This window comes from Martes martes, assembly GCF_963455335.1.
Source record: "Martes martes genome assembly, chromosome: 15".
Lineage (NCBI taxonomy): Eukaryota > Metazoa > Chordata > Mammalia > Carnivora > Mustelidae > Martes > Martes martes.
In genome coordinates, this window is record NC_137903.1 from 28,594,397 (window position 1) to 28,609,080 (window position 14,684).

Genomic DNA, 14,684 nt, shown 5'->3' on the forward strand with positions numbered 1-14,684 from the left:
AGAGAATCCATTTCACCGTTTCTCAATAGCCATATGAATTTCTCAGTTTTGCTGAGGCTCCTATTAAAGTGAGTCGCCATTGATCGATGGTCTAACGAGGTGGCCTATCAGCTCACCAAGAGGTGGGGAAACAACACTGCAATGGACATTTGCCGTGGGTGCACAACAGGGTGGAAACTGTGTGTGGTAATGACCACGGCAACAGGCCACTTCTCCCACAAGCGCCCTAACCTGAAACGTAGCCCAAACCCCGCTTTAGGAGAGGAAAGGACAAACAAACCCTTCTGAACAGTGGGAGTGGAAGTCCCACATCCCATGCATGAACTATGAAGCCCATTCATCTTCCCCCATGTTCTCCCTTAGAGCCTGCTCCCTATACCCTCCTGGCGCACAGCACGGTTCCAGTAGACCGCTGCTCTCTGGCAGCGGCCAGAATTGACAGCCCATTGTCGGGAGGAGCTACAAGCGCTCAGGAGGCCTCACAGCCTCATTAGTTAGGAGTTGAGCAGCGCTCCTTACCAGCCCCTCCCCTGGGGGGGCTCGGGGACGAGGCCACAAGATAACACTTGTTAGAGCATACACAGTGGGCAAGAATATATCAAGTATTTTTAGTGAGAAGAGAAAACAATGTTTTTATACCTGAGAAAGATGAAGACGGATGGTGTTGACATTAAAAAAAAAAAGCTGTGGTGTCTAACAAGACACACTTCCTGATGTGTGAAATCCACAGCTTGTTTCCGGACATGACAGATCATCGAGGTACTGGGATATTACCGTGCAGAGCGCTAAGCGGGTGCGTCTGTTTCATGCCTTTCAAAGGACTCGCGCACCCATGATGTCATTCTGTCTGTAATAATTCTGTGGACTGAGGAAGGTGAGTCTCGGCGTCCTTATTTACAGATGAGGAAGGAGGTGGCCACAGAGGTCACGTGACCCACACAGGATTCCCACCAGCACTAGAACCAGGATTGAAAGTGAGGGCTTCAGCCTCTAGGTCAAGGTCAAGGTCGCGGTCATTGACGACAGCATTCCTCGAATTTGAGGGGTTAAATCATGAAGATGGGGCACGTTTTAGGGGCGAGGATTCTGGGTATAATGGTGGTGAATCTGGAGGACACGCACGCTGGCCTAGACCAGATTTCCCGTCTGCAGCCTCTACCTCACCACCTGTCTCTCTCCTTCTCACCATCAGAGAAAGTCCAAGATCACGGCCTCACGCAAGCTCTTGCTGAAGGTGAGGCTTTGTGCTGGCTCTGGGGGGAGAGCCAGTGGGAGGCAGAGGGGGTGTGGTGGAGACTCTTCGGGGATGTGGAGGGTCAGGGGACGGGGAAGAGGAAGGAGGCCAAAGGGAGAAGGCTGAGGAGGGAGGCCGGCCATTGCCTGGAGCCAGGTGGTCGCAGAGTGGACACTTGAAACTAGGGAGACCTGGCTTCTGCCCGGGGTTCCTGAGGGAAGGCAGTGACCAGTTTGCGGGCGTTCATCCACTGGTGGCGACCAGAGGGCCTGCTTTATTTTGGCCAGAGTTTTTCTCTTTGGAGCTCTGTGGGCCGAAACAGCCCAGAAGTGGGTACGGGGAAGACTGAGGAAAACAGTGCCAGAGGCCTAGAGACACTGTGTGTGGTGGCCCAGGGCTCCTTCTCACCTGGCCCACCTGTGGGCCGCACACACACACCTGCAGGCCTCGGGACCATCTCATCCACATGCTCCTGGAGCTGCCTGCTCTGGGCCCTGACCAGTACGAGAGGACACGGTGCTTGTAGTGCCAGGGGCCAAGCCGGTACCAGCCTGGGGTCCTCCTTCCCCTCGAGTCCTGATGCTGGGTGGGAGCACGAGGGCCCTGGGCCCGTGGTTCAGCAGGCTCTGTCCTGTGCAGAGCCTGATGCTGGCCAAGGCCAAGGAGTGCTGGGAGCAGGAGCACGAGGAGCGGGAGGCGGAGAAGGCCCGCTACCTGGCTGAGCGCATCCCCACGCTGCAGACCCGCGGCCTGTCCCTCAGTGCCCTGCAGGTGAGTCCTCGGGGCTGAGTTCTGGGCCCGGGTGGCCGGAGCCTGCACTAACACTGGGGCTCCAGTCTCTGTTCCTTCCCAAGGGGCTCTTCCCTTTCATGGTCTGTCCTCGCACAGACCTCTGGGGGGTGGTGCTGATCCCTTTTCTTTTTTTCTTTCTTTCTTTCTTTCTTTCTTTCTTTCTTTCTTTCTTTCTTTCTTTCTTTCCTTCCTTCCCTCCTTCCTTCATCCTTCCTTCTTCCTTCCTTCCTTTCTTTAGTTAGATTCCATTTCACAAGTGCAGGGAGGGAGCCTCGGGACATGGCCGTCCTTCCCCTACAAATAGGTTTTTAATGTTTGAAAAACACAGATAACTGTTTAAATGCCAGCGACTGCAGAGAAAGGAGACTGGAAGGAAATACACCAAAATGTCACCAAGGGTCACCTCCCCCCGGTGGCATCACTTGTTATTTATAGTTTATTCTTTTTATTTAATACCTAGTTTTCACATTTTCTACAATTTGCTTATTTTTTTTAAGATTTTATTTATTTATTCGACAGACAGAGATCACAAGTAGGCGGAGAGGCAGGCAGAGAGGAGGAAGCAGGCTCCCAGCTGAGCAGAGAGGGCTCGATCCCAAGACCCTGAGATCATGATCTGAGCCGAAGGCAGAGGCTTTAACCCTCTGAGCCACCCAGGTGCCCCTACTTATATTGTTTTTGTCGTAAGAAAACTTTTTAGAGAAAACAATGACATTCAGAAAGGAAAACAAAGGGTTTACACAGGGAGCTCTTAGCAGCCATGAAGCTCAGAGGGAAGGGGTGTATCAGCTCCTTTCCAGAATGCGGGTACTGCAAAGGCACCGGGCAAGGAGGCAGAAAGGGAGGCTGGGGTCCAAATGACTCCTCTCCCCTTTTTTCTGTTCCGGTGCGATGAACCTTGCTTCCCCCAGGACCTGTGCCGGGACCTGCACGCCAAGGTGGAGGTGGTGGATGAGGAGAGATACGACATTGAGGCTAAATGTCTCCACAACACCAGGGAGGTGAGCTTGCAGGAGGGGAGGGGCATGGCTAGCCCAGGCTGGCTGTGTGGTGGGGGCAGGGCATGGGCACTGATGCTGGAGCTGCGGACTAGGTCCCCCTCCTTCTGCAAGGTTTGGCAAGTCACCACTTGGGAAGCTCTGGTCCCTCCAGTCCAGACCCATTGGGCTGGAGATGGGCAGGGAGAGGATAATGACACAGATGAAAAGCACAGACTTCCTCCCCACCTGCCACACAGGCTCTTTGGTCTAAAAGGAGCTACCCTCTTTGCTCACCCACGCCAACAATCACATGCTGGTTAATAACCTCTTCCCTTTGTGGATGGCTCTCATGTGCACTGCATCCTTTGATCCTCCCTATGCACTTCTGGATGAAGCAGGTGCTATTATCTGCACCTTACAAAGGAGGATGCTGAGGTTCAGAGAGGCTGAGAACTTTGGTCTGGGTCACACAGTGGTCGTTGTGGGACCAGGGCTGGTCGCTGCCCCCCCCCCCCACCACTGCGGTGCTCAGCGCTCCCTCGGCGTGGGGTGTGGGAGCAGGAGCTCCGTGCAGACTCTCCTCCCACGTGGTGGGGCAGAACATGGGAGGGCAGAGCTCCTGCTGCTCTAGTGGGCTGCTCCTGGGTGCTTGTTCAAGCAGGGGGGAGGGGATGGGGGGGGATCAGAGACCACTCTCTTCCCTTTTCTCCCCAGCAGGAATGATGATTTGTGGCATCACTAATCTCCCCAGAATTCCCTCCAGAGATAGCACCCTGGGAACTCCCCCTAGGGGTCTAGGACTTGGGGGTTTATCCACCTGACTGGGTCAAGGCTGTGCTCTCAATGAGCTGCTTTGAAGGCTCACGGGGAGGGACTAGTTAGAAGCAGGAATGGGGCCACAGGGATAGGAGGAAGCAGCCCCACACTGCGAAGAGCATTCCAAGCCAGACTTGTACCGAGTTTGGTGGGGCTGCCTCATCTATTCCCTATTCCTGTTACCATGACAGAGATGGCTAATGGGCTTTATCTGTCCATTTACTCATTCATTTATCAACAAACACCTGTGGCTATTCCAAAAGGGATGGGTGGGTCTGAGCGTCCCGGAGGGTCTGGCCTGGAAGCTGGAGAATGTGGGGTGTAGCTTTGGCTGGAGCCCTAGAAGTCTGAGACCCTCTGGAAGGGTGCTCTGGGGCTGCTCCCTCGCTATTGGACCCTTGCTCCTTCTCACCTGCAGATTAAGGATCTAAAGCTGAAGGTGCTGGATCTCCGTGGAAAATTCAAGCGTCCACCACTGCGTCGGGTCCGGGTCTCTGCTGACGCCATGCTCCGGGCCCTACTGGGCTCCAAGCACAAGGTGTCTATGGATCTACGGGCCAACCTGAAGTCAGTGAAGAAGGAAGACACAGAGAAGGTGAGGACCCTTCTTCTAAGAACCTTTCGCCCACGTCCTATCACCTGTCACTCTGTCACATAGGCTCAGGCAGGAGCTTCTGTTGGAGGCCAGGCAGCCAGATAGAATATTCTAGAACCCTCTTGGAGCGATGAAGTCTTGTGATTCTCTTTGGGAGAAAGAAGACTTGCTCCCTTCCCTCAGGCTGCTCTCAATCTGAGGAGGAAACTGGGACCCAGAGGAAGCCAGACCGAGTAAGAAAGTAGAAACAGCACCCAGTGTGAAGAGAATGTGCAATTAGGGTGACCAGGGAGATAGTGCCCTCTGTCACTACTGGGGAAAAAAGACAGCAGGTCATTAGGTCATTGTGGTCATAGAACACATGAGCACAGACATTGGAGAACTGAGTTCAATCACTCATTCAGCAACAAATCACTCAGAGCTGATTGAACTCGCTATATGTACTCAGAACGGATGGGCTCTAGAAGGAACATGGATGAAAGACATGGTCTCTGGCCCAAGGAGCTTCATAGAGAGAGGAGATGGCAGGTTGTATGCTGGTAAAATGGAAAATGAGCCAGTTTAGGAGGAGGTAGGTTTCTTAGAAGAAGTGGCCTTGAGCTTGCCTTGAGCACCAGACCAGGAGGTTGGCGTGGGTCTGGAGGCAAGGCTGAGGTGTGGTTTACCGGGTGGGAACTGACCCCGGCATCCCATTGCGACCATCCAGAACTCTCAGTTGACACAGCTTCCTTCTTCCAGTGAAGCCTCAGCTTGTCCCGTATCTACCCCAAATGTGTCCTTGGGTCTCACCTGTGGGGCAGGGGTGTTGGGATTTCCTCTTGTCAAAGAGGCTGACTTTCCCTCACCTAGTTTCTCTGGTGCTGCTGCCAGCTGCCCTCTGGCCTGCTTGGTCTCTGACATGTGTGTGTGGCCCCCCATAGGAGCGGCCTGTGGAGGTGGGCGACTGGAGGAAGAACGTGGAGGCCATGTCCGGGATGGAAGGCCGGAAGAAGATGTTTGATGCCGCCAAATCTCCAACCTCACAGTAGAGGTACCTAGAGACCAGTTCCCTTTTTCTGGGGCCCACCAGTCTCTAAGAGACAATAGGGGTCCAGGACAATGGCCGTTGGGTTGGGCCCAGTGTGGTGCGTTGATGGGGGTCAGCTTGGGTTGACTCAGTCCTGGCTCCAGCCCCCCGAGACCTTGAGCAGATCATTTCTTCTTTGGGGTTGTTTTTGCTCCCCTCATCTCTAAAGCTGGAGGTTTTATCAGATCAGTGTTCTCTGAATGAAGTTCTCAGTCCGGGCGTACTGGTACCACCAGCAAGGTTCCGGCTCCACCCCTGAGCCGCTGAATCAGCAACTCTGGGGGTGGGGCCAGCCCTGTGGGTGATTCTCCCCAAGACCTTGAGAGCCACTGGGTTGGATGATCCCTGAGGGCCTTCCAGCTCTGACTTTCTCAGAGTCTAAGCTTTTAAAAATACCTCCTGGCAAAGTACCGCAACCTCAGAGTCCCTGGTTTTGGAGGGTTCCATTCAGAGGAGACAAGACCACCCCCTGCCACCCCTGAGGAACTTGCTAGAGAAAGCAGCAATGTTAGGCTGCATAAAAGCCCCACGGAGAGCTGAGGCCTGCTGCCTTGCCCTGGCACAGGAGGCCTTCCAGAGCCCTGAGCTCTCTGAGGAGGAGATGGGCAAGGTTAGCAGGTACAGGAGAAGGGCCTGTTTCAAGGCCAAGGTGCCAGGAGAGCACAGAAGTGGGAATTAACCAGCTGAGGGAGAGGGGAGCTTCCAAAAGGGATGGGGAGCTTAGCCTGGGGCCTGGGCTGAGAAGCTGAGGCTTTATATGAGCCCTTCTGGATGATGGTCCAGCCTGGGCGGGGGTGGGGGGAGGGTGCTAGGGGTGAGAAGTCCCAGAACTGCACGTCGCACGGGGGAATCTGTAAGATGGCTTCTGCCTCTTTTTCCCTACAGGCCGGCTTGCTGCTCTGTGCTCTGGGCTTCCGCTTCCTGCTCCTCCCTCCAGCCTGGCTCCCCTCTGCCTCCCACCCTGCATTTCTGGAGCCTCCCATCCTGCTGCCACCTCTCCCCTCCAGCCTGAGTGCCCTCCTCTGGAACTGGGATTAAACAGACACCCGAAAGGACACACAGCCGTGTCTGAAGACCTCCCCCTCGCAGGGTAGAGACCCCAGCTAGCTGAACTGGGGAGGAAGAGGTGTGGCAGCACCTTCCCCTCTGTCCCCCTACCGCAGCCCTGCACTGCTTCCCTGACCTGTAGAGTGCCCCCAGGCATCACAGCTTCTCCATTAAAAAGCAGGGTCCTGGTCATTTCTGTAGCTCTGGCTGTGAGTGCTCAGAAGAAAGAGATGACAGGGAGTCTGGAGGGATGGATGAGGGCGGTTCCAGGCAGGAGCTCGGGGTCCTGAACGGAGGGGTCCTGAACGGAGGTCTAAGGAATTGGCAGCTGTCTGCTAAGGTCCCTCTGGGACCCATTCTGCTCAGCCCCAGTGACATCACACAGCACCCCCTCAACCATCCAGGTTGCTCAGATTACCCAAACCCTATCCTCGGCCGCAGCCCCAGCCCCAGCCCCTCCTAATGACGTCAGCCGTCAAGATGGGCCTCTCCATTCAGAACCCCTCGTCTTGCTTGATTTCACAGTTCCCTTTCTCTGCAAACCTGGGTCACCTCTCCCTGGTAGCTGCTGGGTGTTCCTGACTATTCTGGACTGAGAGGTCAGGGTGCTTTGAACCCCTCCTCGGGTCCTACAGGCACCGGGGCAGGGGTTGCTCCGCACCCCGGGGCTCACCCGCAGGGACACCTTTGCAGTTCCACGTCTGGCCACTAGGTGGCTCCTTTCCCCATCGCAGCCCCGGGGGGCTCTCTAGTCCTTGGGACCCCTGCTCTATCCACCCTCACGCCCCCTCCTCCCACTCATTTTCTCTTCAGGCTCCTGGACTGGTCATATCCTCCAGGTCATATCCTCTAGATCCACTGCCCTCGAGGTGGGCTGGCCAGTGATCTGTCCTCTAGGTCATGTTCTTCCTCCATTCCATTGATGTCTGGACCCAGAGGGCGAGGGGTGCGAGCCTGCTGGGGTGGGATGGGGGGAAGCGGCAGCCTCTCTCCCTGCCGTCCCACACACCGAGGAGAGCAGCTCCTATGGAGCAGAGACCAAAGTTCCGGGAAAAGCCGAGCCTGGTTTTTCAGGGCAGTGTCCTGGCGACTCCTGAACTAAGCCTATAAAACCGGGGCCCTTGGACTTTTTAACCACCCCAGCACTGGTCCCAGGAGAGGCTGAGCTGTCTGAGGAGTCCCCCTTCCTCCAGCCCTGTAACTCCCTGTTCTGTCCTCTGCTCCCAGTGTATTATTCGCCATAAATACCAGAAGCTGAGTACAAAGTGCAGTGCCAACTACCCCCTGGGGCAGGGTCTAGATCCCGGGGCTGCCCCAGCCTGCCAGCCCCTTGAGGGACCAGCAGCTTGGGGTGGATGAGCGGAGGCAGCACTCTGCCCAGGCTTTTTCTACAAACAGCTCAGTAGGCAGAAAGGCAGATGTGTGCAAAGAGCACGACTCCAACCATACACAGAAACCCTTCAGCACAAACACACCCAATCTCTCTCATACACACACAGGCGCGCGTGAAGCTGGAAAACCTGATGGGGCCAGTCCGAGCCCCAGAGGATGGGGTTGGGCTCCATGCCCACAGGCAGCCACGGAAACCCACCCTTCCCTGCCTCCCAGAGCTCCTCCTTGCTGGCCTGTGTCCAAAGCATGGTCTCCTTGCTCTGCCTCTGCTCAGCCCTTTGAGAGAGCCTGGCCCCAATATCCAAAGCCAAATCTCAGTTAAACCTCAGTTCTGCCAGTCGACTATTAACCTGGGGCCCTGGCAGGCTGGGATCTCCACCCTGCCTACAAAGGCCGGAGACCAGCCCCAGGCCTGACTCAAAGCAAACATCTGGGTGCACAGGGCCCGTGGGGCCAACTCAACACACCCAAGGCAAGGGCCCTCTGGGAAAGGGCCACGGACCTACATGGAGGCTTCCTGGAGGTCGTCATCTCATCCTTCCTGTCTCCCGGCAGGGCTAGACCTAATCCATCCCCTGCAGAGCAAGGGCAAAGGGGCCAAATGCCTCCTGAGAGCGAAGACCCCGGGAGCGGCCTGGGTGAGGGAGGAGGCGGGCTCCGTCACAGGGCTGCTTCGTGGGGGAGAGCGACGTTTGGGAGGGGGCTGCTCGTGGAGTCATAGCTGTGAACAGGGCCTGGGTGGGAGGCACGGAATCTGGAGAGCCATGATTCTACTTCTTTTCATGTGGAGGCCCAAGACCGGACCGGATACAGGGGCAGCTGAGCCTGGAGCTGGGCCTCCCACCGAAAACAGCTCCCACTGGCAGCCCGCCGAGTATACGCCGGGTGCCACCCTTCACACCCTCACATTTCACCCGCACAACGCCCCTCAGAGAGAGAAGCACAGGGAGGTCACCGCCTTCCCTCCTGTGGTCACACAGCCAGTGGACAGAGGGGCCAGGATTCAACCCAGGCAGTCAGAGTCCATACGCTTAGTCACTATTTTAGTAATAATAAAAATGATGCTCAATGCTTTATCAGAATTACAGCATTATATTCTCACAAAATGTTAAGAAGTAGATACTCTTTTTTTTTTTTTTAAAGATTTTTTTATTTATTTACTTGACACACAGAGAGATCACAAGTAGGCAGAGGCAGGCAGAGACAGAGGAGGAAGCAGGCTCCCCGCCGAGCAGAGAGCCCGATGCGGGGCTCGATCCCAGGATCCCGAGACCATGACCCGAGCCGAAGGCAGAGGCTTTAACCCACTGAGCCACCCAGGCGCCCCAGAAGTAGATACTCTTTTTTAAAAAAAGATTTATTTATTTGAGAGAGAGAGAGAGAGAGCACACGCAGGGTAGGGGCAGAGGGAGAGGGAGAAAGAGAGAGAATCCCCAGGCCGACTTCCCAGATCACGGCAGAGCCCAGTTGGGGGGTGGGGGGGGCGGCTCGATCCCACGACCCTGAGATCATGCATGACCTGAGCTGAAAACAAGAGTCAGCCATTCAACCGACTGAGCCCCCCACGTACTCCAAGAAGGAGATACTCTTATCTTGGATTGCCGAAAGAGCACCTGGAGGCTGGGAGACATGAATTAGTTCACCCCGAGTTGTAGGGTTTGATAGCTGCTCGCTAGCAGCGGGAGCCTAGGTCAGCCTGCCTCTGGGGTTGTCCTTTCCTGGAGCCAGACCTGCCACAGAGAGCCCAACCAGCCCCTTTCCTGAAGGGACACAGCTGGGGGTCAGGAGCCCTGCTCATGCAGCTGAGGAATTCCAATATCCCCACCGAAAGGGAAAACATTCAAAGGAGATGCAAATGGCACCCTGCTGAGCAAAGGCGAGGTCTTCCTCCAACACCAGGGCCAGAAGTAGGGGTGGTGGAGGGATGGCGGGTTTCCTGGGATGCCTGTGGTGGGCAGGAGATGGACTTCCTCCCTCCTTGGTAGGAATGCCCAGGGCTGAATGCCACCTGCTACCCCCTGCCTGTTCCAGAGCCCTCAGGACGCCCGCTGCTGCCTCTCCCTTCCCACGAGGTCCTTGTCTCCATGAGGGGGGAGGTAGGAGGCTGGGCCCCTGTCTGTCTGGAGCCCACCCCCAGCAGGGCGATCAGGACAGGCCCAGTGTCCAGGGCTGCCAGGGCTAAAGGGCCTGCGAAGGGAGGGAGCAGAGTTAAACATTAGCCCCAGAGGCCCCCCACGAAGTGAGTCAGACTCCCCGCAGGGATCTGGGCAGGGCAGCCAGGGTGGGGGGGCAGTTTCGTTCCAGCTGGGTGATCAAGCTACTGAAAACTGGGACAGGTTGCTGGGACCCGTGCAGTCTCCTCTCCTGACCGCATGGGGCTCTCTCCTCAGAAATCCCCAAAGCTTGCCAGCTGAGGCTCCTTTGCTGGAGCTGAGGAACAAGGGGCTCCTTGGATTCCCAAGACAAACTCCTAAGCTGGTCTGTGGGTTCCCTGAGGCAGAGCAGCGTGAGTCTCTATAATCCCAGGGCCCTGGCACAGGAAAACTATGGTCAATGTCTGCAGGCCCAGGGAGGGCAAGTGACTTGTTCAAGGTCACAGACATAACTGGGAGGAAAACATAGGTCCCTGGACCCCCAGTCGCCTGATAAAACTGGATGTGGGCTGAGCTTTGATATCTCAGCCAGAGGCAGAGTTCTGGTGACCTGAGCATGTGGCCCACCGCTGGCCGGACTCAGCACACATCTGGCTCCAGGGGAGGGAGTCATTGTTTTTTAAAGTTCTTACTTTGCAAAAATTAAATGGTATCAACACCATTTGGGTATTCGTATTTAAAAAATATTAGTTGGTGAAAACCAAAGCCTGGGAACCACTGCCCTGGGTATTTTAGGATATGAGTGGGATTACTTCATTTATTTGTTTTCTGCCTTCGCCAAGAGCCATCCGGGATGGCTCAGTTGCTCGGTGGGTATACAGGAATGGGAATAAAACGGAAATGTCAGGGTGTGATTTACAAACCTGCTACTCTGGGGCCAGGGTCCCCACTCTGACCTCTTTGGAGAAGGAGAAGCTGACCTATGAGCTGTGTAGATAGGGGTGAGGGGTGGATTCCAGAGCCCGAGGTCAGTTCTGGGAGGAGAGACACGCCCCCTTCCCCCACTGCTGGCTGGGAAGTCGTGACAACCCTTGCCCTTGACCAGGGAATTCCCCATGTGATCAGCCCCTATCTCCACGGATTGTCCTTGGAGGAAGCAACCAGCACACGCTTGTGGTTTTTAATGCGTGTACAGTTGAAGAGCAATAAAATGAACATCCTTATGCCGAGCACTCATGTTAAGAATGAGGGTGTTGTAAATGCTTTCGCAGGCCCTTCCTCTCCGCAGAGGTCAGGAGTCCTCAGGTCTGCGTTTACTATGCTCTCGGTTCTCTTTCTAGCGCTGCTCTGCATTTATGAACTCCTAAACAAGACATTGTCTACTTTTGCATTTTGGGGGTAAGCCTGACATAAAAGCATGCTTCCTGCTTTTTCCCCTTCCAGGTGAAGGTGGTGAAAGTCACCCCTGTTGCTGTGTCGTGACAAAAATACCATCGCTTATTCACCCATTTTCCGATTAACAGACATGGAGGTGGTTTCCAGAATTTTGCCACCGTAAAGAGTGCTGCTTGGAACATTCATGAGCCTCTTTTCTGCTCTGGTCAAGAGCTTCTTTCCCCAGGAGCACAATTGCTAGGACATCAGGGACCATATCTTCCCCTTTGCCAGATTGTTCCTCGTGCACCCCTTCCAACAACGGTGGTAGTTGCTGTTGATCCATATCCTGTTTTTGCCATATCTAGGAGGCCAAGGGATGCTTAGAACCCCCTTCCCCATCTCAGCTTCTCCCCGGCTCTGCTCCCAGTGTTATACTCAGCAGGGTCTTTGGCCGATCTGGGTTTTCCTGTTCTTCCCAAAGCAAGTTAGTGCGATTCTCCAAACCTTTATTGAGCACCTACTCTACTAGGCGTAGAGTAAGGCATTTGCTCTCAAGACACTCACAAGACACACAGGGAGTCAGCCCAGGGGCACAGATATCTGGAACATTAACACGACCCCCCGCCTGTCCTCGGGAATCCCTCCCTCCTCCTACCCACTCTGCATTTCCCCACTGGGTGCTCTGGAAAACAGGCAAAGCTGTCTTCTGAGCACCCATACCCCCACATCCCACCGTCTGTTGGACAGCTCCTCCTGGCTTTCTTCATGGACCTTACATTCTAACGAGTAGAGGTCAGGGACGCAGCTGACCATCTCACCATGCACAGACAGTCCTCACAACAAGGAATGATCATGTCCAAAATGTCAGTCACGCTGAGGCTGAAGAATCCCTAGTGCTTTAAAGTCACCTTCCTCCCCAAATCGCCTCCTCCTCCTGCTGCCCTGTCTCATCAAGGAAGGGCACTTGCCTTCACCCAGCCCCTCAGCCTAGGGAGATGGGAGTCGCAGGGCTCTGTCTTCCTTCGCTGCCCACAATCTGTTGAATCAGTCCTGACAATTCAACTTCCCAAAGCTCTTGCCAACACCTCTCTTCTCCCCTTTCCTGGCTGCCCTTGCTCAAGCCCCCTTCGTTTCTTTTGTGGACCATACAAAATTACCGCCCCCCTGCCCCCACACACAGCATGGCCTCCCACTTCCAATCTGCCCTCTAGTCATGCCGCCTCCAGAGCTGTCTGTCCAGTCTATGACGTTTCCCATTCAAAGGCCATTAACCCTCCCTTTTTGTTCAAGTTCCGCATATGCTACAGCGAAAAGGTAATACCTGAGCCAAACACAGGGTCCTTTCTATCTGTCCTCCGTCTTTCCCTTCAGCCTCGGGCTTTCCCTTCAGCCTCGGAAGGCGCTCCACGCCTCAGGCACACGAGTCTTCTCTTCCTCCACAAACACCTCCCACTGTTGCCCCTCTGTCTTGGTTGATGCCCTGTCCAGAAGCCGGGTGCTTGGCTGCCGTTTCTGGTGGCTGAATTCCACTTAACCTCCAAAGCCCAACCCCGAGGTTCCTACCTCTTTAAGACTTCCCAATCCCTCCATTAGGGTTAATCCCTCCTGGTGACATAATTTCAATTTTTATCAGTCTGTCTGGAATGAGGCTTGGGTGTGTGTCTCCATTGCTAGAGTGGGAAGGTCTGGAGGTCAGGAGCCGAGGCCTTACCATTTTTGTGTCCCTGAAGTCAAAGCCACTTGGCTGATTGTCGTGGGTAGAACTCTGGTTCCCCCAAAGATACGTTTAATCCTAACCCCTGGTACCGAAGAGTCTGACCTTACCGGCAACTAGGGTCTTTGCAGATGTAATCAGGTTAAAATGAGGTATGTCTATCTGACTGCATTCGGTGGGCCACATGTAATGACTGATGTTTTTCTCAAAAGAGGGGAATTTGGATGCAGACATGGAGACACAGGGAGAAGTCATTGTGACAGCAGAGGCGGAGATTGGAATAGCACAACTGTAAGCCAGGGAACTCGGAATTGCCAGTAACCACCAGAAGCTAGGAAGAAGCAAGGAACGATTCCGTTCTCCCCTAGAGCCTGTGGAGGCAGCGTGTCTCTGCCCATAGCTTGAACTTGAACTTCTAGCTTCCAGAACTGTGAAAAAAAAATACATTTCTGTTGTTTTAAACCACTAATTTGTGGCACTTTGCTACAAAGCCCCAGGAAATTGCTGCATCGACAGCACCAAGCACAGCACCTGGCACATGGAAAAAGTCTAGTAAATCTGTAATGCCTGTCCTCAAAGAACTTTGGGGGCTTTAATATGCACTTAATTTACTTTTCCTTACTTCTAGAATCATTCACATACCAACCTTCCATGTCTTTGGGTTTTTATATCCATAGAGAGGCTGCCGGATATTGGACTTAGAGCTACCTGACTGTCCCCTGGCTTCAGGAAGTGTCCCTAGAAGGACCAGGCATCACATGACTAGTAGGAGTATTTTTCTTCCTAAGTTGAGGTGCCTCTACCGACAAACCTTGGAAAGAGCATTCCCTAGGTCCCCAGGGAGACAGCAGGCTCCCTCTCCCTCTGCCTACTTTTCCCCTGTGTTGTGCTCTCTCTCTCTCTCTCTCTGTCAAATGAATAAATAAAATCTTAAAACAAAATGAAACAAAACAAAAAACTTTCTGGGGCCCTTGTCAACCTTAACACTGCTCACCCCAGTGCCGCTAACACTCAATGATTGACTCATTTGATTCCCACAGTCTGGAAGGAAGCAAAGTATCATTATTTCCACTACACAGATGAGGAAACAAAAGTGATTTGTCCCAAGTCATATGGCACCTAACTGGCAGAATCCGAACTCAAAGCCACATCTTCAGGCTCCCAGTCCAGCCCTCATTCCTTAAACCTCACTTCTCACCGCCTAGGCCAAGAAGAAAGGCTCCCTGGAGGAGGGGGCCTTTTGGGGAAGGAGAGCCCTTCGCTGTGTGTCTGTGTTTCCAGGCTTCGGCTCAGCAGGGCGCTTGCTCATCCCCGTGAGCTCTGGGAGCTGGAGGGCACCCTGGAGACCACAAGTCCTGCATCAGTGCCAAAGGGAGGCCAGGTTGGGGAGCAAGGCCAGAGTGCGGGCGGTTCTGTCTCCCTCCTTCTCCTCCTCCTGGTGCCTGGGGCCGCATCTCATCCCTGTCAGAGCAGGACCTGCTGCTGCTGACCTCGCAGTTCTGGTCCATCAGGGGAGATAAGATTCTCTGCACTCAGTGACTGGCCGTCTCTCAGCCCATCTGAGACTGGTTCCTGGGT

The 14,684-nt window shown here is 54.5% G+C and overlaps 1 protein-coding gene across 19 annotated transcripts in view; it reads left to right on the top strand.

The window, feature by feature from the left end:
• The window catches only part of TNNI1 (troponin I1, slow skeletal type), a 27,192-nt gene extending 13,154 nt beyond the window's left edge, over window positions 1–14,038 (top strand). For 12 of the 19 annotated variants that reach the window (XM_080823850.1, XM_080823839.1, XM_080823855.1 and 9 more), the window contains 6 exons: window positions 1,193–1,234; window positions 1,874–2,005; window positions 2,938–3,027; window positions 4,241–4,417; window positions 5,338–5,447; window positions 6,369–9,000. In XM_080823850.1, coding sequence (XP_080679976.1) covers window positions 1,880–2,005; window positions 2,938–3,027; window positions 4,241–4,417; window positions 5,338–5,445 — 501 coding nt within the window. In that variant the 5' untranslated portion in view covers window positions 1,193–1,234; window positions 1,874–1,879 and the 3' untranslated portion in view covers window positions 5,446–5,447; window positions 6,369–9,000. Of the gene's footprint in view, window positions 1–1,192; window positions 1,235–1,873; window positions 2,006–2,937; window positions 3,028–4,240; window positions 4,418–5,337; window positions 5,448–6,341; window positions 9,034–11,458 lie in introns of those variants that run through there. The other 7 variants (XM_080823843.1, XM_080823846.1, XM_080823845.1 and 4 more) reach the window with 5 other exon arrangements.
• Window positions 14,039–14,684: the final 646 nt, after the last annotated feature.